The sequence below is a fragment of the Pygocentrus nattereri genome, chromosome 29 (assembly GCF_015220715.1).
Source record: "Pygocentrus nattereri isolate fPygNat1 chromosome 29, fPygNat1.pri, whole genome shotgun sequence".
Classification (NCBI taxonomy): Eukaryota; Metazoa; Chordata; class Actinopteri; order Characiformes; family Serrasalmidae; genus Pygocentrus; species Pygocentrus nattereri.
The window spans coordinates 13,517,573-13,540,903 of record NC_051239.1 but is presented as its reverse complement, the minus strand read 5'-3'; the positions used below and the strand labels follow the sequence as shown (position 1 = coordinate 13,540,903).

General features: G+C 37.9%; 1 protein-coding gene across 5 annotated transcripts; it reads left to right on the top strand.

Moving 5' to 3' along the window:
* The first annotated feature begins 1,885 nt into the window (after positions 1-1,885).
* On the top strand, positions 1,886-13,314 carry rer1 (retention in endoplasmic reticulum sorting receptor 1). 5 transcript variants are annotated; one of them, XM_017705819.2, is made up of 8 exons: positions 1,886-1,979; positions 3,507-3,592; positions 3,782-3,886; positions 4,224-4,323; positions 7,546-7,624; positions 11,350-11,485; positions 11,645-11,773; positions 12,777-13,314. In XM_017705819.2, exons 2-7 carry the CDS (start codon positions 3,512-3,514, stop codon positions 11,732-11,734), a joined length of 591 nt encoding a protein of 196 aa, XP_017561308.1. In that variant the 5' UTR covers positions 1,886-1,979; positions 3,507-3,511; the 3' UTR covers positions 11,735-11,773; positions 12,777-13,314. The 5 variants fall into 5 exon arrangements, with proteins under 5 accessions (XP_017561308.1, XP_017561309.1, XP_017561310.1 ...); XM_017705820.1 differs by having other exon boundaries at positions 1,896-1,989; XM_017705821.2 differs by having other exon boundaries at positions 1,911-1,979; positions 3,511-3,592.
* The last annotated feature ends 10,017 nt before the right edge of the window (positions 13,315-23,331 follow it).

Below are 23,331 nucleotides of genomic sequence, written 5' to 3'. Positions count from 1 at the left end.
TGACACAACTTTAGAGGTCTGTTACAGAAGTTAGACCTCATTCACCAACGTCTTCCTTTTTTCTTTGATTTAAATTTATTCTTGAGAAGGTTCTTGAGAAAAATTCCATGTCAGATTAATGACATTCTTAAAGCGCACAATTGTTTGCATCTTTGTGCTCTTGAGTGTGTATAGATTCAGTTCTACCCTGAGAACAAATACCAAATAAGAAAACATTGGTAAATGTCAGAATCCTCATAAAAAAACTTCATAAGTGATTTTTAAGAAGAAATTTATTGTTAAGAACAGTTGGTAAATTAGACCCATCCACAGGGATGGCATGCACTTAATAATCTGATAACTGCAAAATATCAGATTTTGTCAGTAATTCATTCAACATTTTTACATACATATAATCACATAATGGGAAAACGCTGAATCTTCATGAGCTAAAATCCAGCACTCTTTATTGGATTTCTTAATTTGGAAATTGGATTTCTAGGCATGAATCTGACCTGAGACATCGGAGAATGGTGTTTACACGACCACTTGAATGATCAGATAACTGCCCAAATCTGATGATTGGATTTCTAAGTGTACATAAACACACTCAGTGATACTTATTTTGGCATTTCTGTATGAGAATCAAAGTTCACGTGAAAATGTCCATACCATAACATATTCTTCTTAAGAAACAGATTATGGATTTGATGCTGGAAATGTAAAGTTTAGGATAGAAACTACATATACGTACATAGTTATATACACTTAGTTCAATCATTGTAGTGATTATACCACATTGAAGTTGCTCAATGATGCCACTTTCATGTGGTATTGAAGCAAGCATGTAGTGTGTTTCTTGCACACTGTTTTTGCATGTTTGAGAAATGGGACACCTTTGGACACACTGAAAAACACATTGATACTATTCTACTTAGTCTTATATATACGCTTGACCAGGCTTGCATGTTCTCTGAGGCCGTTTGGTCTGATGTTTAGTTTCTCCAGATATGAGACATGACGAGGAATGATGCCGATCTAACTCTGAGGTCTGAGAATGTCCTAAAATGTACCCTGTAGCCCCGCCCACTGCCAATTAACATATATTTGCGTGTTGGTCAACTTGAAAACGAAAAAGTTAAGTGTGAAATGAAAAGCAGATCCCCAGCAGGTGCCATTTGTTTGCATTTGCCTTTTCATTATGACACTTAAAGCGCATTGATGCCGAAAACCAGATATGCAGCCGATTAAAGGCTGTAAACATTGCATTTTGATTTTTGTTTTTACACGCATTACGCATTTCGTAAAGAAAAGCCAGAGCCAAAGTGAAGCTTGGGTTTTCTTTTCTCTATTAGCTTTTTCGTTTTAGACATGGCTGTGAAATACCAGAATAATGACTAACATGAAATGACAAACAGCCAATTTAATTTTGTTTTTGTCACAAATGGTTTGTGCTCATGTGAAAAACGAAATTGCAAATGTAGGCAATGCATTTCATTTTTTTAGCTTTTCATTTTTTTAGCATTTCAAATTTTAGCAGGATATTTGCGCAGATGTTTGGAAAAAGAAATGGCAAAAAAATGCGTTTACATTTTAATTGTTTTAATTTGAATTTCTTTGGCTGGATTCGCTTCCCATATTATTACACGACTCCAAATAGTCTGTTTTCAATTTTAGGCAAAGGCTTTCAAAATCATTGAACTGGTTTTCACTGTAAAAATCACAAAGAATTATATTTTAACATTTTAAAAATATTTTTAACATATTTTACCAGACAGGTAAAAGTATCGGGATATTATTCTTGGTGTCATTACGCACCGAATAAAAAAAATCAGTGATGTCGCCCGGCACCGTCGTTAATTTGTCCAAAGGTCTCTACACTCTATTGCTTTAGTCTTTAACCCAGTGCTGCTCGCCCTCACGGAAGCACTGACGTGTTTGCAGCAGAGCAGCGAGAGGCGGACAGGCGGCCGAGAGTGACACAGCGGCGGCAGCACCGGGTAAGAAAAGGTACACCTATGACTGTGTTTCTGTTTTTATATTGCGGGTAAGTCTTGAAACGTTGCTTGTGTGTTTTGATGTGGCACCGTGGTTCGGACATTTTCAGCCTGAATGGAGAGAGTGCCAGATTCTTCTGGTTATTCTCAAACGTTTTTCATATCAATTTCAACCGGAAGTGAGTTGTCCAGTTTTCTCGTCTCCCTGGTCTTTGTAGTTCTGCTCCAGCATCTCTTACCGCACGCAGTGGTTTTATAAACTACACTTAAAGGGTTTCGGTTTGAGCGAATCGACCGTTTCCATGCCGTGGTGCAAAGTGGGACATGTTGTTCAGAAGCGAACGTCCGATAGCTTTTGGACATTAACGAGTTTGACGGGCGAACTACATTTCCCAGCCTGGTCTGTTTTAAGGCGCTACATAGCTGGCTAACGCTACCTAGCTAGCTTAGTAGCTCGAGAAGAAGTTAGCAAGATGTTTTACAAAGGTTTGCGGTGTGTTTTAGCGGGTGTGTAGGGGTTCTGTTGTAAATGTTAAATGGAAACGAAGCGGACGTTGCAGATTGTGCTTCCTACGACTGGTACGTTAAATAAATAACTCTGCTATTGTAGAAGCAAACAGCATAATGACAGAAGTAACCAGCTAGCTTAGCGACTGCTAACACCACAGAATCTAACGCTAGTTAGCAGCCGGTACACACTGCGATGTCCTCGGCTTGGTTGCCTAGAAAACGTAAAATTATAACACGCTAGTTGTAAAAAAATAAACACAGTATCCTGATATTAAAACATTAATTATAACCTGACTACGTCTCTCACCCGCTGTCAGAGAAGAGCTGTTCTGCTTTTTGCTCATCGTCTTATTCATTTTCATTAACCCAGCCCAGGGCAGCTGAATTAGCTTAGCTAACCTGGGTTAGCTAGTCACAGGTCGAGCAGCTAGTCAGCCTTCCTACAGTGGTCAGCTTGCGAAATCGATCAAATACATTATGGATTGATTGCAGCGTAAATAACAGGGTTAGCTGAATCCTATTATTTAATTTCCCGTGGCCGTGGATGAGACGGGGTTTTATAAATTCTGTCATTTGTCAGTGCAGTCGAATAATCCATGCATTTCTGTTAATTTAACGTGGACTGGAAGCGTTTTAAGTAAATCACGCCCGCTAACTCGTAGCTCGCTTCAGTCACTGATCAATCACTGATCAACACTCGTCCTTCTGAGACGTTGTTTGTCTTAGACTCTCTGTACATGTTGGGCGTATTTGATGGTATGTTTCTATATTATGCACTGGATGCGCATTGCCAGTTATGATCATGTGGAGAGGTCCTATACTTCTGTCTGTCGAAGCAGGTTTTTATTAATTTATTTATTTTTGCCATTCGTTGTTGACATGTAGCCTCGAGTTTAGCTGTTCTGTTTTGTTTACTGAACTTTAGTGAACAAACTGTACTTTTTTGAAACAGAAAACATGTTTACTCATTCTGTAATTGTACAATTCAATCACTTGTAAATCTGATTTGTTTATGTTCAGACAGTATGTCAGAAGGAGACAGCTCGGGTGAATCCATCCATGGGAAGCCATCGGTCATTGCTGGCTTCTTTACACGTCTTGGGCAGGTGAGGTTGTGATCCTGTACTGAAATTCAAATTTCCAAGTGGAAACAGTTAAGTTCACTGCTCTGATATCTGAGCAATAGTATGTGTTGAATATGTATAAGTATCGTTTTGAGAAGTGTATACAACAGTTGTAATTCTTCACTTGCCTTCTTTTTGGGAAAATTATGTTTTTGTTTTTGTATGTTGTAGATCTATCAGTCATGGTTGGACAAGTCTACTCCATTTTCAGCAGTCCGATGGGCAGTCACTCTTATCCTTACAGCCATATACATGATCAGAGTGTATATACTACAGGTAAGAGACCTGGCAACTTATCTCCTTTATGTTATTAGTTTCATGGTCATATTTTAGATTCTCACTTAACACCCTTTTAAACTACTCGTGCTTTCTGTGTTTTTGGGCTTTTCTTGACATGTTTTATGTGCTTTGGTATGGGGAAGGTATGGGATCAGTTGTGTGCTTAGATGAAAATTTAAATGTTTGATGCCTGCTGAACACTGGGGGGGAAAAAAAGTATAAAACAAAATACAAAAAGAGTCGTCTGTGTATAGACATTAATATCAATAGTAAATTTTGTTTATTTCTTTAAATATATTATTTTATTTTTATGTCTTTTGTTTCTTGTCTTCAGGGGTGGTACATAGTCACATATGCTCTTGGAATCTACCATCTCAATTTGTTCATCGCTTTTCTCTCTCCAAAAGTGGACCCTTCGTTGCTTGATGATCCAGGTTTGTTACAATGTGGCTGCAGCTGATTGCTCTTCTCAGACATGATAGTAAAAATTCAGTTCTTCAGTAAATGCTTCACCACATGATCCACTATTATACAGGGTGATTCAAAAATATTCATCTGATTTTAAAAATTATTTCACTTGTAAATCATTACAGAACAATGCAGTAAATTGTATATGGTGTGAGCATAAAGTTTATGTAATTTTACAAGATCCTCAATCCTGTTGATCCAATCCTGTAGCAGATCTAGCCTGAAGTAGCACGCACTCACAGCGTAACATCATGTTAGTTGTGTATCGCTTCCTGTGGGGTACTGCTTTTACATGTGCATGTTAAATGAAGTGTTTCTGTTAAAACTAGCACATTTTAAAGCTTAGTAGATGTTAAAGAAGAAATATCAGATCTGTATCAGCCAATATTCAGGTTTTTAGAAAAGCAAAAATAGTAGCGTGTGCCATCTCTTTCAGCAAATCTTTAACTTAGTGATAAATGGATTAATTGGTGTCTTATTGAGGCAACAGATGTTTAGAGACTTTCTGTACCTCGTCCTCATTATTGTTCTGAAGAGGCTATTATTTTTAGAACCTCTTGTGAGCTTTTGAAGGTTAAGGTTAAGGTATAGGCATCATAATTTATGGAGTACTCATTGTAAATGCTCTCGTCTTTCCATTAGCAAGGACAAAGTATGATGCTTACAAGTCTCATGGCATGTATACCGTTAGTCAAATTAGTGCATGGTGCAAAGATCCACCTGAACGTACCAAAAAAAAAACCCTGATTGGGTTCCAGTATCTGTGTACTAACTGAAATATATAACATGCAAACCTATTGTACTGCATATTGTTTAAAAAGGTCAAAATTCTACATTCTAATTTGTAAAATTCCTACATCACTTTGCTACTGTTGCTATGCTCGTCAGACGTTTTACCTCATGCTACATGGTAGCATCTGTAACACAACTAATAAAGGTGTACATTAAATGCATCTTCATTCAAAAAGAAACAGGCTCTACAAGATATTCAGTGCAGACATATAAAACTGACAAAATAAACACATAGGACAATTTAAAGTGAACCACAAATGTATTCTGGAAACTTTATTTACATTAATCAAACCAGGTAAATTGTTTAGCCACTCATTAAAGCAGAGTAGATTTAGTAACTGAAACGAATCCTTCACATCAGCTAACTCTTGCTGCTCATGCTGCTGTTTCCTGCTGCTGTTATTTGCACCTTACTATTTATTTTTACTTTTGTTCTTGGGAGTTAACTGGGACCTTGAGTACACTATTTCGTTCGACCTCATGTACTATGTGTGATGCGAATGACAAAGCCTTATCTTATCTTGTCTCTGAAGCTAACACCAGAGCTACTCAGCAGTGTTAAATGCTGGTCATCTTTTAGACAAGGTCTTTCAGCCAGCATTGATATAGCAGTACAAATAATGGCTTGCGTGCAAGTGCATCTTATTTCACTCAAAACTTTTAATGAGAAACTTGATCTGAATTATTTATCAAGCAAACAGTCAGTTGACATACACAATCACCATTTAGGATAAAGCTGATTTAAAATGCCTTTGATCATTGATTTGTTAGCTATTTGGTTAAAATCATAGCTGTGTGCCAGCCAATTTGACTCTACAGTCATTGCTTTCCACAGAATAAGGAGGAGTATTATAAAATGTTTGGTGGAAGTGAATCTGGTAATACAAATGTTAATGACACTGACATACATGTGGGGTATTTGAAGATTGTGCTCATCATACACATGCAGCTTTCATTTTTATTTTGGTCGGTTTTATTTTATCACTAGCAGTGAACTCACCACGGAAAGTTCTGTCTGGCATGTGAATCAATGAATTGTGTTTGTGGAAACCAGCTTATACAGTAATGTAATTGAGACTAAATGCAAAATATGATTCTGAAGCAATAGTGCCCAGATGGAGTAGTAGTTGTGGGCAATACTTATTGTTATTGTGATAAATTACATGACAGTATCCCCTTCTTAGAATATTGTGGATATTTCATTACAAAGAGAACTTTGTAATTAGTTAAACCTGTTTAATTGGATTTAGTGCAGTGTCAGACACTGGATAAAAATCATTGTTTTAATAGTTTTTGGTAGTATTATTTTTGAAATACAGCCCACTATTTATTTTACTAATTCTGTGTTCTAACTAATCAAAACCTTGTAACTAAATATCTATATAAACTAAATATCATGCATTGAAGAAAAAAAGTCTTAAAATGAAGTTTTATTTTTGACATGGCATACTCCTAGTGCAGGGGTCAGCAACACATGGCTCCTTTACTGCCCTGTTAGAATTAGATTTTTAGGTAAAAGTAAAATAATCCTCCTTTGACGTAAAATAAAGCTCTACTGGTGATTTTAACACAGTTTAAATAATAAATGGTCTTAAATGCTGGAGTTATTTGTATAACTGCTTATTCACCCTTGAATCCTGAAGGTTGGCATTGAGACTGCTTGTCACACAGCAACGCAGATAACAATCTTGCCTAGCTAGCAGCAAATGAAGAGTCAAAGAGAAAGATTTAAGGTTTATTTGCAATGAGAAACTGTCAAATGCTAAAATGTCAAAGCTGAAGTCAGATTCTCGTTTGCCAGCTTCTTGTTCAAATTGTCCTGTTCCACCTTAAATAGTGCAACTTTTAGCTACACAGTTGGTTACATTCTTGCGCTTCAGGCACCATTTAAGGTGGAATGGGAAAATTTGATCAAGAAGCTGGCGAACGAGAAGCTGACTTCAGCTTCATTAGAAGTCAAACGTTGGAGATGCTGGAGATGTGAGTGACTACATAAGTGACTATAGCTGAGCTAAAGCTTAATGCAGAGCAAAGCAAGTCTGCGTTTTCATTTATATTTTTAGCTTATACTAGGACATTAGCACATACAGAGTCATGTTTACAGCCAAGATGGTAAAGTGTTACTTAAACCAGCATTATGTCCATTTCATTTGATTTTTGTTGAAACTTGACAAAATGGCTCTTCTTAACATTTGGGTAGCCAACCCCTGCCCTAGAGAGTAGCCAACTAATGTGTGTGTGTGTGTGTGTGTGTGTGTGTGTGTGTGTGTGTGTGGTTATATTGTGTTCATTTTGTTGAGGAGTACTGCTTGCTGAACACACTCTTATTTGTTTAATTCTTTCTTTTCTGTTCTTTTTTTTCCCCCCTCTATTTGTTCTTCCGTTTTCTGAACAAGATGAGGGTCCATCACTACCCACAAAGCAGAACGAGGAATTCCGGCCATTCATTAGGAGGTTGCCGGAATTCAAATTCTGGTGAGTTGTGCATTCATTTGATTCATTAATTACCAATTTTTTATACTGAAAATGTTTTCATTTCTTCTTTTGGACAGAAGAGAAATTGTTCCAAATACTCAATGTTCAGACTTCTCACAAAAAGCATGCTTATTAATTTGACTTCACTAATGTGTAAAAAAAAAAAGTAATAGAAATGTGTATGAAATATAGAAAATACTTATTAGTTTCCTAGTTATTTGAAAACAAACACTTGTCTATGAAGCTGTTTACACCTGACAACTTTGACCACATGTATTAACACTTTGTGAATAGGTTGAAATCTGATTGCTTTAGTGTGCATAATAAGCAAATCAGCTCACATTCAGCAATAATTGAATGTGGTTTAAAAAGCTTTAAAATGGCCACAATGTCTTTTACATCAATTCTGAAACTGATGGACAGCTGCATTATTTTTAAATCAGATCCAGCTCAATTTGCTTTGTTGGACAGATACATCTGACCATTCTGAGCTCTGTTGTCATGCTTGCAGGCCAAGCCAGTGTAAATCACAATAGCTGCAGAACAGCTTGTCTTGTTTACAGTGAGAACAAAAGCGTATACAGCAACACACTGGCTATTAAAATCTGAATGTTAAAGGAAATAAATGGCAGAGCATATCTAAAGGCTACAGAGTAATGGTGAATACCTAAATAAAACCTAGTGACTGTTTATAGGCATTTTATTTATATAGCTTGGTGTATTGTTCTTGCTCAGACTTTTTGCAGAATGGAGTGTACCCAGCATGCCTTTTGGCTGCAGTGCTTAGAAGAAAGATGCAAAAGAACTATTGCTGCTGCTCAAGGATTTCATTTTTCCTTTCTCTTCTGTCTTCAGACTGAAAAATGCATCAGATTTGATGTGGAGGTCTCACGGTCTTAACAATCACATTCGTTTTTTTCCCTCTGTGGAATTTGCGTGAATAGGCCTTTACACCAGTGTTCTTAACTGTTGAGATTGGTCGCAACTGTTCTTAATAAAATATCCTGCATTAATCATCAGTCATTAACCGTACATGTTAAAATGTAATATTTTAGTGAGACTGTGATCAGTGAGTAAAGATTAATCCAACTGAAGACTACTGAACTAAACTCCTCTGAATTAAACTCTCCTGTTAAGAGCTGAACTGAAGAAGCAGCAATGCCTCTGTTTTAGTAGTGGCAGTTTTTTCCTGTCTACAGTATGCAGAGCAGCAGAGGGAAGTGCCTCCATAGTATCGGGAGTTTTGTTTGTCAAATGTGGCTTGGAGAAAATTTATGCTTGTAGAACATCTAGCTAAAACACTTCTCCTGAAGGGGTTTGAGTGATCACATTTAAATCAGTTTTAAATGCACCTTGGGAGGATCTACCCCTGAATTTTAACGTGGATCTCTCTAATCTCTAGCCTGACACAATCTGAACACTCAAGAATCATGAAATGACCAAGTTTAAACAGGGTCTATATGTATATTTTATGTCTTGAGTAAGTCCTATGCAGGGTATTTTTGATTGTGACAATGTAGATCTGCACCAGGTTTATGCTCACCTAGTGTTTCCCTTATTGGTTTATATGTGAGCTCATTGTGTAACCGAAATGGTCAGCGCTGTCTCATTTGCAACGTGGACAATGTGCAGGGAATTGCAGTGGCAGAAATAACAGTAGTCTTAATTTTTCCTTTTTGTATTTGCAGTTTAGACAACAAGTGAAATGGTATGGGAGGAAAGTCTAGCTAAAAAAGAAATGAAAATTTAAATAAAATGTAAATGCAAACCTCTTTTTGACATTTCTGTTTCCAAACATCTGCACAAATATCATGCCAATATTGAAAATGAAACGAAATACCTACATTTAGCAATTTTGTTTTTCACATAAGCGCAAGTAATGTGTGAGAAAAATTAAATTACATTTAAAACGGCTATTTGTCATTTCATGTTAGTCGTTATTCTGGTATTTCATGGCTATATCTACAATGAAGAAGGTTATAGAGAAAAGAAAATCCAAGCGTCACTTTGGCTCTGGCTTTTCTTCATGAAATGCAGAATACGTGTCAAAACTAAAATCAAAATGCGATGTTTCTTTTTCATAGCAACAGACCGAACACAAGCCTGATCAAACATATACTCGTTTGTATAACTTAAACTATTGTGTATCTCGATATCAATGCCAGTATAACACTTTCACAGTTTTTTCTGAGGCTGTTTGTTCTGACAGCATTTGGTCTGATGATGACCAATGCAAGATGTGCATCTAGGGCAGCTGATGTGGGCTCAAACTTTGATTAAGAGGGAATCTGTTCCAGCACACAGGCAACTAAAATGCTATTATTGTTTTTAAGGATGGTCTTAATAGCAAGTATTCAGGTACTTGTACAGAAATATCAAAGAGCATTTGAAGCCTCTAAAACGGTGCATTGGAAGTGTGAAAAACAAACGTACAGCACAGTTGCTTAGTTTGCATATTTGGAATTTATTACAGTTTCTCCAGTGCTTCATGGGGCATTACACAATACATATACTAAAATGATTCATGTAGTATTCACATTACTGTGTGCCACTGATGTAAATTGAACAAAATAGAAGAATTAATACAACCCCAATTCCAATGAAGTTGGGACGATGTGTAAAACATAAATAAAAACAGAATATGATGATTTGCAAATCCCTTTCAACCTATATTCAATTGAATACACTATAAAGACAAGATGTTGTCTGATAAACCGATAAACTTTATTGTTTTTTGCAAATATTCACTAATTTTGAATTTGATGCCTGCAACACGTTCCAAAGAAGTTGGGACAGGGGCAACAAAAGACTGGGAAAGTTGAGGAATGCTCAAAAAACGCCTGTTTGGAACATTCCACAGGTGAAAACCAACATTGAATGCTCATGACCTTTGATCCCTCAGGCGGCACTGCATTAAAAACCGACATCATTCTGTAACGGATATTACCACATGGGCTCAGGAACACTTCAGAAAACCACTGTCAGTGAACACAGTTCGTCGCTCCATCTACAAGTGCAAGTTAAAACTCTGCCATGCAAAGTGAAAGCCATATATCAACAACACCCAGAAACGCGTACGTGTTACAACAGTGTGGCTTCGTAGTAAAAGAGTGCGGGTACTAGACTGGCCTGCCTGCAGTCCAGACCTGTCTCCCATTGAAAATGTGTGGCGCATTATGAAGCACAAAATATGACAACGGAGACCCCGGACTGTTGAGCAGCTGAAGTTGTACATTAAGCAAGAATGGGAAAGAATTCCACCTACAAAGCTTCAACAATTAGTGTCCTCAGTTCCCAAACGCTTACTGAGTGTTGTTAAAAGGAAAGGTGATGTAACACAGTGGTAAACACGCCCCTGTCCCAAATTCTTTGGAACATGTTGCAGGCATCATATTCAAAATGAGTGAATATTTGCAAGAAACAACAAAGTTTATCCATTTGAACATCAAATATCTTGTCTTTGTAGTGTATTCAATTGTATATAGGTTGAAAAGGATTTGCAAATCATCGAATTCTGTTTTTATTTATGTTTTACACAACGGCCCAACTTCATTGGAATTGAGGTTGTACATTTATAGTTATATATTTATATACTTTGTGTAATGTTTAGCATTTATATCCCTTTTTTTGATGGAAATCCTTGGATATTACATTAGAAACAGCTGAAAATGAGGTCCATATGATTTTGGTGTACATATTTGTCAGCATTTGTGTTGTTATTTTAGGCATTCTGCAACAAAAGGCATTGTCATCGCCATGATTTGCACATTCTTTGAAGCCTTCAACGTGCCAGTGTTCTGGCCTATTCTTGTAATGTACTTCATCATGCTCTTCTGCATCACCATGAAGCGTCAGATCAAGGTTTGTTTTATTTTGTCATGTTCTTAGTAAACGTAAGGCTAGTTTTGAACTGACTGTGGTGCTGTTTTAAGAGTATACTCGAACAGTAAAGTAAACAGTTCCATTTTGTTTGATAGATATATTTAGCAATATTGATCTTTTTTGTTTTTCTGTCCACAGCATATGATCAAGTATAGGTACCTGCCCTTCACACATGGGAAGAGGACATACAGAGGCAAGGAAGACACAGGGAAAACATTTGCAAGTTAAAATTCCCCCTCCTGAAATTAAAGTTGTTGATGAAGAATGGTGCGTGCAGGGGCTGAAGAATTTTTTTTTTTTTTTTTTTTTTTTTTTTTTTTTTTTTTTGGTGTTTTTTTTTTGGGGGGGGGGGGTGGTAGTTGGGTTGGAAGAACTAGGGCTAATTGGAAAAGAGTTTTGATCCATAGTGACAGTGTTGGGTGTGGTCTGTAAGGGTTTTTAAGACAGGAATTTTTGCTGCCTTCAGTGAGTTTTGCCAGATTTATTTGAAATTCATGGATTAGTGCGGTGCCTATTTTGCCTTCTATACACAAACTCTGACGATGAAGAATAGCTTGGCAAATCCAGGCTACACATTAAGATGATGCTCATAAGTGGGCTACAGACTCCTAGCTTTTTTTGCATTGGGGTGTAATCAGGGGAACTTGAGCACCTAACTGTTCATCGCTAACATGTATAGCTTATTATCTCCTCTGTAAGTATTTGAAAGCATTGTATACCAAGACTGTCAACAGTATCACTTTTATTAGTCCTAAATTGAAGTCATCTATTAAATGCCAGTGAGAGATACTGCAAAATTGATCCCTGCTTTCAGCTGCATACTTCATCATCCACAAATTTCTCAGATTACTACTACTGGAGGGCTTATTTTTAGCATCCTTCATTCAAATGAATAGACTGATTTCAGTATTCAGACTTATCGCTGTATGAAATTTCTGTGGAAAAGGGAAACACTAGTGAACAAGGATTTATAGCACCTGCTCAGAAGAAAACTTGCCACATGTGAATATGAATTTGCCTTCTTTCATAAATGTGCTGTAGCCATCTATAGTTTGAATTTTGTATATAGTTCGTCCCTAGTAACATCAGTCCTAGCAGCTAACTTATTTACTAATAGTTTAATCCCTAAAATCCCCTGATTTTGAGCACATTGTACATTGATTTTAGAACAGAGATTCATTCCAATGTTAGACTTAATAGAACTGGTTGTACATTGTAATGGTTTAATCATTCCAAACAAAACTTTTTTTCTCTCTCTCTTCTTTTGCAGAGGAAACATAAGAACGTTGAATGCTTTATATGATAAGAAATGGATGGAGAGGGTTGAGACTTTGTTCGTGTGCTTTTCTTTTTTTTCTCCTTTTTTTTTTTTTTTGGTTTGTATTTTTTATTTTTTTTAATTAAATGAATGTTGTTCTGAGCCCTAATGGCTAATGTAGAATTTTGCTAACAAGAGGGGTTTTTTTTTCTTTTTGCAATCAGCACTGTAGATGAGGATCAAAACATTTTTCCTATTAATGTGCTTCATTTTATGGGGGTTTATATATATATATAAATATATGTATGTATATTTTAAAGGGTAAATTGAGCTTATTTTGGATTTTTTTTTTTCCCCCAGCAGGTGATTCCAGGTGTTAAATTCATCTCTTGACATTAAATACATAAATTGGATACTAGATCTGTAAATTTCTCATTGAAGGCATTGCATGTTTTTGGTTAACTTGTGCTGCTGTTCAGGAAAAAAGTTTTTAATAACTTACAGTGTAAATTTTTCACTCCAGATGCTATTAAAAGACCATGTCCCTTCACCTCTGTCATCATGCTCTTGCTTTTTGTTAGTTGCATAAGTTGCCTCCATTATATAAGATAGGTGTTGTTATTCTAAGACTAAATCTTAAATTCAGTAGAATGTAGTTGAAGCTTAAGTTTAACTTTAGGGTTTAAGTAAGGGGGGGGGGGGTAATGGAAGTTAGTAAAAGCTAACATATCTTACCAGCATTCCTTGTGGTACTGTTAGCTTCTGTTAATAGGCCTTTATTTTATTAATTCATTTATTGTGAAATATGTTTCAATTTTTTTTTAGTCCAAACTTTATCAGGTTTTGTGTTTCAGTTAACTAGGTTATCAGGATTGGGATGTAGCAAATTAAAGGTTTTGTGCTTCTATATTCAGAATACAGAAATAAAGTATAGGCTTTGAGTCCATGCTACATTTTGAAAAGGCTTCATTGTTAAAAGAAGAGAAAACAAACAAAAAAAGAAACATTCACATCACTGCACACTGAACTAGGCTTTGATTGGAAGTGGACCAAGGATCAAGTGTGAGATGCTGGTTGCCAATTGATGTAGACCAGCTAGCAGTTTAGCCAGCCAACAGTGTAGATTTTGGAACAAGCATGCCTGTTGTCTCTTAGATGATGCTAAGACCATCTACTTGGGTTTTGAAATTCAGTGCTGAATAACATTTATTTAATTTTTAACTACACCTCTCCCATTTGGAAGATAACAGCATCCAGGCCAAGTCCTCCAGATTTATGAAAAGCTATTCTGATTGGTCCAAATACTCCAGTTATGTTAAATGACACAATTGGCCTAAAATTGCTGTTAAAACCTCTAGCAGCACAGTGTTCCTCCTGAAGGTCTCTTGACTCACCTGTAAGTTCTGTCTGTAGTTTTGAATGTGACATACCAGGTGTGTGAAGCTAATATCCAAGTTTTGCATCTCAGCTGGAGCGCTAGTTGACAAAAACAAGCTGAAAACAAAACTATTATTAAGAAAGTTTTGGGTGTCTTTAGTTTAGACTAACATTTGCCTGGTCATTGTGTGCCCTTGTACTGCCTATTGTGATGTTTGTCCTGCTCCCAGTACAGATACACCATATTGCCAAAAGTATTCACTCGCCTGCCTTCACACGCATATGAACTTGAGTGACATGCCATTCTTAATCCATAGAGTTTAATATGTTGTCTGCCCACCCTTTGCAGCTATAACTGCTTCAACTCTTCTGGGAAGGCTTTCCACAAGGTTAAGGAGTGTGTTTATGGGAATTTCTGACCGTTCTTCCAGAAGCGCATTTGTGAGGTCAGACACTGATGTTGGACGAGAAGGTCTGGCTCACAGTCTCCACTCTAATTCATCCCAAAGGTGTTCTATCGGGTTGAGGTCCGGACTTCTTCCACACTAAACTTGCTCATCCATGTCAAACTGTTCCCACATAGTTGGGAGCATGAAATTGTCCAAAATCTCTTGGTCTGCTGAAGCATTAAGAGTTCCTTTCACTGGAACTAAGGGGCCGAGCCCAAATTCTGACAATCAACCCCACACCATAATCCCCCCTCCACCAAACTTTACACTTGGCACAATGCAGTCAGACAAGTACCATTCTGGCAACCGCCAAACCCAGACTCGTCCATCAGATTGCCATATGGAGAAGCGTGATTCATCCCTCCAGAGAACACGTCTCCACTGCTGTAGAGTCCAGTGGTGGCACTTTACACCACTGCATTTGACACTTTGCATTGCGCTTGGTGACATAAGGCTTGGATGCAGCTGCTCAGCCATTGAAACTCATTCCATGAAGCTCTCTACTCTGTTCTTGAGCTGATCGGAAGGCCACTTGAAGTTTGGAGGTCAGTAGCGATTGACTCTGCAGAAAATTGGTGACCTCTGTGCACTATGCACTTCAGCATCCGCTGACCCTGCTCTGTCATTTTAAATGGACTACCACTTTGTTGCTGAGTTGCTGTCGTTCCTAATCGCTTCCACTTTGTTAGAATACCACTGTAAGTTTCATTTTCTTTCAACTTTGCATATAACTGTACTTTTTACTATTATTTTACTATTGTTTTTAAGTGTTATTCTTATATTCTTATATTTTTTTTTCTATTTTTCTATTTTTTATTTTAAGATTATATTAAGATTATATTTGGTGAATGGAGGAACAGCAAAGTAAGAATTTTATTGTACTGTGTAACTGCCTGTTTCTGCTGTGCATATGAAAAAAAAAAACTCTTGAATCTTGAAACTGTCAGTTGACTGTGGAATATTTAGTAGAGAGGACATTTCACGACGACTTGTTGCACAGGCGGCATCCTATCACGGTACCACGCTGGAATTCACTGAGCTCCTGAGAGCGACCCATTCTTTCACTAATGTCTGTAGAAGCAGTCTGCAGGCCTAGGTGCCTGGTTTTATACACCTGTGGTCATGGAAGTGATTGGAACACCTGAATTCAATGGTTTCAATGGATGAGTGAATACTTTTGGCAATATATTGTAGAACAGGGGACGCTGCTCTACAGTTCTGGGTCTCCTTTATCATGTTTTCATTCCAAAATGCACCAAATGTTTTCAATGAGTGACCAGTATGGACTGCAGGCAGGCCAGTTTAGCACCCGGACTCTTTTACTACAGAGCAATGTCGTTGTGGTACATACACAATGTGGTTTAACATTGTCTTGCTGAAATAAGCAAGGCCTTCTCTGTAAAAGACGTCTGAATGGCAGCATATGTTGCCCCAAAACATGTGTATATCGTTCAACATTAATTCTGCCTTCACAGATGTGCAAGTCATCTATGCCATGTACAAAAAAACATTTCTCAGTTTAAATCTAGGGTTTAAATGATTTGCACATCATTGCATTCTGTTATGCACAGTGTCCCAACCTTTTTTGGAAACGGAGCTGTAAAATGAGGAGGAAATACTCAGGATTCTGCACTTTTTTGGTCATTGTTTGCATATTTGTCACCTTGACTATGTGGAGGCCTTTATACAAATATGTCTGATTTTATCCAGTCTTATCTCTTCCACTGAAGCTTGTGTTCAGACCACTCTCAAGAGGGTCTGATCTCCTCATCAGAGGCTTCTACACAAACTTGTGTAGAAAACTGGACTTCATGGCAGGCCAAGTATAATCAAAACAAAAGAGGGACATACTGTACCAAATTCTAAGAAATCCTGAAATTCCTGTTGAAATTTGTAGAGATTCTACATTTCACTTAAATTGTTCTGCTGATAATATAATTTAACAGGAAAAACATTGCATTTAATTTGAACAGAATACAGAATAGAAGCACTTTCACTTGTGGTCTCAGACATTTGGACCACACTGCGTATATGTAATCATTTATATGATATGTAAATACTGACCTTGATTGTCTAAAAACGTTGAATTGAGTTCTACAGTTCGGGGGCATAATAACAGAAAGAAGCCTCTTCATTTCTATTATTTACAATGTTTACAGAAGGTCAGTATCTGCAGATCTAAGATTCGTATATCGTATTCGTAAGATTTGACATAACCAGACATTCTGTGAGGTGAGCTGTGCTGGCACTTGGCCATTTTGAATGCATCGCTGTGTTTCTTCATATTCTTCAAATGGGTTTGGTTGTTCACTTATAAAAGCGTGAATAAGGAATAGTGTTTTAATTGTAGTGTATAGCACTGCTGTTATCTGTACAGTGTAGTAAGCTAAACCTCCACCAGGTGGAGTCAGTGCACCACAGTAGTTCCACCAGAGGTCTGCTCTGTTTCTTCTTCCCATATAAACAGAATGAATTGATGTGCTCAGCAAGGCTTTATACTTCACCCAATCCACATTAGAGTTGCTGTCGTTCCTAATCGCTTCCACTTTGTTAGAATACCACTGTAAGTTTAATTTTCTTTCAACTTTGCATATAACTGTACTTTTTACTATTATTTTACTATTGTTTTTAAGTGTTATTCTTATATTCTTATATTTTTTTTCAATTTTTCTATTTTTTATTTTAAGATTATATTAAGATTATAAGTAAGAATTTTATTGTACCGCTACATGTATTTTATTGTAACTGCCTGTTTCTGCTGTGCATATGAAAAAAAAACTCTTGAATCTTGAAACTGTCAGTTGACTGTGACTAATGTGACACATTAGCCGCATAAGGAATTAAGCCCCAATTGTTTTGATGCCAGCCCCGAATGATTTTCTTCCGTTTCAGGTTTCTTTTTTTTTGAACAATGTACTTTCCTTTACCACTACTGTCACTTTTAAAGGTTACACTGCAGCACCCACAGTATCAGTCAGGCCCTCTCTACACTACGCAGGGAGGCAGTGAAAGGTGATCTTATGTTATATAGCAGATCATAGATTACAAAGGAGATTGTAGAAGAAGAGTCTTCGATTTGATATATTTCAGGTTGAAAACAGTAAAAACACAATACTGTATGCTTTACCTTTACAATTTCATTGTTTTATGATATAATAAATATACTCTCATTGTAAATTTGATGCCTGTAGCATGTTCCAAAAAAGTTGGGACAGGAGCAGGATTATCACTGTTACATCACCTTCACGTTTCACAGCATTTAATACAGTTTGGGAACTGAAGACACCAGATGATCCAGTTTTGAAAGCAGAACATTTTTGGCCATACTTCTGTTAAATAAGCCTTCAGGTGCTCCTTTGTTGTCATATTTTTAATAATTTTCAAACTTAATTTTTTTTTTACTTTTTAAACTAACCATCTACACCTTCATTTTATTTTATTGTATTTTATTTCAGTTTTATCGCAATTCTTAATTGTTCTTGTACTGTTCTATTTTATTTTGCTATTTTATTGAATTTTTCATTGTTCTTTTTTTCATTGCTCATTGTCTTAGTTGGTTCTGTTCATTTGTTTTCATTACATTTTTTTGGTATTTATATTTTATTTCTTTACAAGTCTTCTAGTTCCTTTTGTCTCACTGATTTTGATTTGTTTTAGTTGATGAATTTCATTAAAAATATTTTTTCAAATCCCTATTTAACTTGCTCGGCTACCATGTAAATAAGAGGTCACCCTTGGTTTACTTCTGAGTAGAAATGAAGGCTGATTGATTAAGTTTGAGCTTAATAAACTATCTTTTGACTTTGTAGCTGTAAATATTGTAGCGTCCCACTACTGGCTTGTGCTACTGTGAGAGAGCAGGAGACATGCAGAGGCTCTCAGGAGGCCCTGTGCTAACAGTGGGAAAGACATTTATTGTAATAAGTTGTTGCATTTGTGCTATTCAGTGCTGGGCTGTGGGGTAGTTGGTGCAGTGTTAGTGCACCATCAGATGAAAACATATGGCTAGAAGTGACCTGCCTGCTGTCTTGGCCATTTCAGCATCGCTAAGTGGCAGATCTCCTTTGCTGCCTGTTTAATAAAAAGCATTCACCTTTAAAGTGCAATGTTTCCTGCGTCTCATTCTACACTGATGCCACACTAATGTCAGAAGTGGGAAGACTGCAGAAGTAGAAGTAGGAGGAACACCATGGCATGGTCATTTCAGCATTGTTAAGTGGCAGATCTCCCTTGCTGCATGTATTTTACATTTGACTTTGAAAATGGTCGTCCTCTACTCTTGTCTACTCATGCAAATGCCTCAGAGTTTAAGACCTTGTGGTTTCCTTAGTGTAATGGATATTATTGTCAAGGAGATTATAACACGGATGAAAAGAGCTTTGTATGAGCTCTAGACTGAGTATTGTTCAGACATATATCCTTTGCACCTTTGCACACCGACTCAGATCTGGAAACTAAACAACAGTAAAGAGGTTAATAAACGAGAAAAACTGGGTCAGTATAATGAAGTCTATACACTTGCCTGGTATCACTTGCCTAGCGAGATACATTTGCTTTAAGTAGCAGGAAGAAAAATAAAAAGATATAACAAACATGTTAGAAATGCTGAGCATAGATACTGTATTACTGGCATGTTCTGCAAGATAATGTTTTTTTTTTTAAATAACACTAAATTTAAAGACCCAATTATAGCATGAAGTCATCCTTAGGAGAAATTCAACAAAGTTGTCTTTGAAACGTATCAAATTAACACATGGATACAGTTTTGTTGCCTAAAAATTCCCGTTATTACTTTATCTTAGTTGTTGAGGCCCAGAGGAACTTAGAAAGGCCGAACTGTTCTTGTTCTTTTCCTGCACAGAAGTCTCAGAAGTTAGTGCAAGTAACTTCCGATAATGTGTAAGAAGCTTCAGCTCAGCCTCTGGACCAATGGAATCACGATGGGAGAAGCTGAATTTGGTTTCACCTCCACCCCCCTGGACTTTACCCATAATAAGAAGAGAAGGTGAAAGTGAACAACAAAGGAAGCAAAAGTTTACTAGCCAAACAAATCGCAGGAGAGAAAGTTCAGTTAGCCAATGGAATTTTCACACTGCAGGTTGAAAATGTAGGTTTCAGGTGGGAAAATTCAACTGGGCAATCAGGTCATAGGATAAGTAAATTAATCTAGAAAATATAATGGCAGGAGGGAGAGGTCAACTAGACAGTCAGGTTGCAGGATTAAATACTGAACAAGCAGTGAAAATTTAACTACCTACTCAGATTTGAATATTGAAAGCTCATCTAATGACCTTGCAATTGGTCGTTTAAATCTTATAATTCATACTTAATCTTTATCAATATTTGGACTGCTCCCAGGGTATTTTCTTCCTTTTAACCACAGAGGAACTTTGTATAGAGGAAATATTTTTGAAGTCTTTTTATGTCTGGGAATATTTCTTCAATGACATACAGAGCACGAGATAGTCTGGATCTTTAGACCTTTGTTTATTCAAATCTGTCATAAAATCAGCCCAGACTGGTTTGACAGACTCTTCTGTGAAGACTGAATGTGACTAACTTATAAGGTATGAGGAAAGCAACTAAATAAAACTTTTTTAGACATCTGTACATGTGGCAAGCACCAGAGGTCCAGTATAAACTTCCTTGTGGTAAATACTAGCAGGAAATGAAGGAAGTTTTATATAATCTACTAGCGGTACATAAAGGCAACTGGACTTCAAGTACAATCTTGAAGACATTGTCACTTAACAGAGGGGCTTCATCATTGGTCCAGCCATTACACCACTGCCACACTTATAATGTAATGAAACTCAGTAAGACAGTCAGACACTGGATTTTTAAGCAGTGATGTGGTGTGTAACTGCCAGAATAAAGTTGTTATTAAGGTGTAAACTTCATACTCCTGTGTCATGAACAATTATGAAAAATGGCCAAAAATACACCTAATTTCTGCACAACAATGATCAGCAGCTAAAGAAAGCTTTTTGTCCTGTGAAGATATGGCACTGTGTTTTGTGGGAATATCCCACAAATAAGTAACTAAAAAGATATTATTTCATTATTATAAATTTACAGTTAGTATTCAGACACTGTTGTTTGTGTAATTTAATAAAATATCAGTGCATATAATCACTTCAAATTTACACACAATATGTCTTTTGACCTTGTAAATATTGTAGCGTCCCACTACTGGCTTGCACTACTATGAGAGCGCAGGAGGCAGAGCCATGCAGTGGCCCTCAGGAGGCCCTGTGCTAGCAGTAGGAAAGACATTTATTGTAATAAGTTGTTGTTGTTATGCATGTGTCATTTGTGCTTTTCAGTGCTGGGCTATGGAGTAGTTGGTGCAGTGTTAGTGCACCATCAGATGAAAATGTATGGCTAGAAGTGACCTGCCTGCTGTCTTGGCCATTTCAGCATCGCTAAGTGGCAGATCTCCCTTGCTGCCTGTTTAATAAAAAGCATTCACCTTTAAAGTGGAATGTTTCCTGCATCTCATTCTACACTGATGCCACACTAATGTCAGAAGTGGGAAGACTGCGTAAGTAGAAGTAGGAGGAACACCATGGCATTTCTCTTGACCACAACGGTTGCCATTCTGAAACCCCTACTACAGAGATCGTATGAGGGGGATGGTGTGCCCCTAGATGTCGCACGGACTCTGCTTGAGCTCTGCAAGGTCACCAAGATGGCTGACCTTTCAAGAGGGGTCTATGTCGCGTCCCGCTACTGGTTTGTATGTCATGACACCATGGGAGGTGTGACCATGTAGAGTGGGCATGCATGCAGGCTCTCAGGAGGCGCCATGCTCACAGTAGGAGAGACATTCATTGTTGTTGTTAACTTAACGTTGTGCATGTCTTCTTTGTGATGTTCTGTGTGGGGCTGTGGGGTAGTTAGTACAGTCTTATTGCCTACTGTCAGGTGAAAGTGTATAGCTATAAGTGACCTGCCTGGTTCCTGGCCATGTCAGCTAGCACTGAGCAGAAGTTCTTCTTTGCATCTTGTTTAAGTAATCTTGTTTTTTTTTTATCACATACAACCCCCTCTCCTATACTTTTTGGTGGTTTTCTCCATCTGTAGTTGGCCAATTTATGGTTTATCTTCATGACTGTTATCATTATTCTTTGTTCTGGGTGCAGCAACATTTGCATGACTATCTGAGAATAGTCACACACTGAGAATGCAGTGGGCCACTATTATGCCTAGATATGTGGATTTCAGTATTCACTTCTCTCTTTCTGACTCTCTAAGCAGCCCAAACATTTAGCAATGGGAACTGTCCTGGTCCTCCCGGTGACCAGTTCATCCCTGTGTTTGCGGTCATTGTCTTGTTAAAATGTTAATTTTCTCCCCTTTCTTGACTCAAAAGTTAAAATTGCGACTCTGATAGGATGCCATGATAGGATGTCACCTGTGCAACAAGTCCAGTTGTGAAATTTCCTCGCTACTAAATATTCCACAGTCAACTGTCAGTGGTATTATAACAAAGTGGAAGTTATTGGGAATGACAGCAACTTAGCCACGAAGTGGTCGACCACGTAAAATAATAGCGTGGGGTCAGCCGATGCTGAGGCACATAGTGCGCAGAGGTCGCCAACTTTCTGCAGAGTCAATCACTACTGACCTCCAAACTTCATGTGGCCTTTAGATTAGCTCAAGAACAGCGTAGAGAGCTTCATGGAATGGGTTTCCATGGCCTCAACCCGATAGAACACCTTTGGGATGAATTAGAGCAGAGACTGTGAGCCAGGCCTTCTCGTTCAACATCAGTGTCTGACCTCACAAATGCTTTTCTGGAAGAATGGTCAAAAATTTCCATAAACACGAAAGGGTTGGTTGAGAGAGGTCCTACAGGTAGGACGTGCTTCGCGGTAACTCCAGCAGATTTCATTAATTAAACCCACAAAAAGCACAAGTTGATCTAGCAAACCGAGCTAGAACGCACTTTAGAAGTTAAGTTTTTTGACTGGAACAAGTAAAATACACAAGATGCCGATAACGAGAGGTAATCCGAAGACAGAAGCAACCGAAGAAGCATGCCGGGCAGCAACCGCGGCCCCCGTGAGGTACAGCTACAGGAGGCATCGTCGGAGGTTAATGCTAATGTCGTCTTAGTGGCCATTGAATCACTCCAGTAAAACGGAAATTTGTAGTAAAATTGATGAACGAATCTCCGAAGCACTGAGCACTCTCAGAAGTGAAATGTCAGCATTGGAATGGAGCTTTAACCAGTTTAACAGTTAAACGGTGTCGGTCACCCTACACGACTGAGCGAGTCGCCAAGTGATCGCCGATTTGCCTCCGACCACAGGTTTCTGTCGGCGATATACAAAAAACAGTCGGCGACTGAAAAACCCGGCTAAAATCGTGTAGTGTGAACTAGGCAGTACGGAAAAGTGTATGGATTTGGAAGGCCGTTCTAAAAGGCAGAATTTAAGAGTCGCTGGAATTAAGGAAGGGAAAGAACCCGGCCAAGAGACCAGTGAATTTGCGCGAACTTATTAAAGGAGGTTCTGGGGCTCGAAGTGAAACCACTCATCGACCGGGCACAGAGCGCTCCGCGTGCGCCCCGTGGATGGTGCTCCACCGAGACATCTCATTCCGAGGGTACACTACTGCAACGAGCTCGAGGAAATTCTACATAAAGCCGCACTCGCTAAAAATCCTAACTTTCAAGGCCAACGAATACAGATCTTCAGGGATTTTCCGACTGCAGTGGTAAAGAGACGAGCGGC

Coding starts and splice junctions, on each gene's coding strand:
- rer1 (XM_017705817.2), top strand. CDS start 2,513: ATGGAAACGAAGCGGACGTTGCAGATTGTGCTTCCTACGACTG. Junction 2,556..3,506: donor GATTGTGCTTCCTACGACTG/GTACGTTAAATA, acceptor GTTTATGTTCAG/ACAGTATGTCAGAAGGAGAC. Junction 11,486..11,644: donor CCATGAAGCGTCAGATCAAG/GTTTGTTTTATT, acceptor TTCTGTCCACAG/CATATGATCAAGTATAGGTA.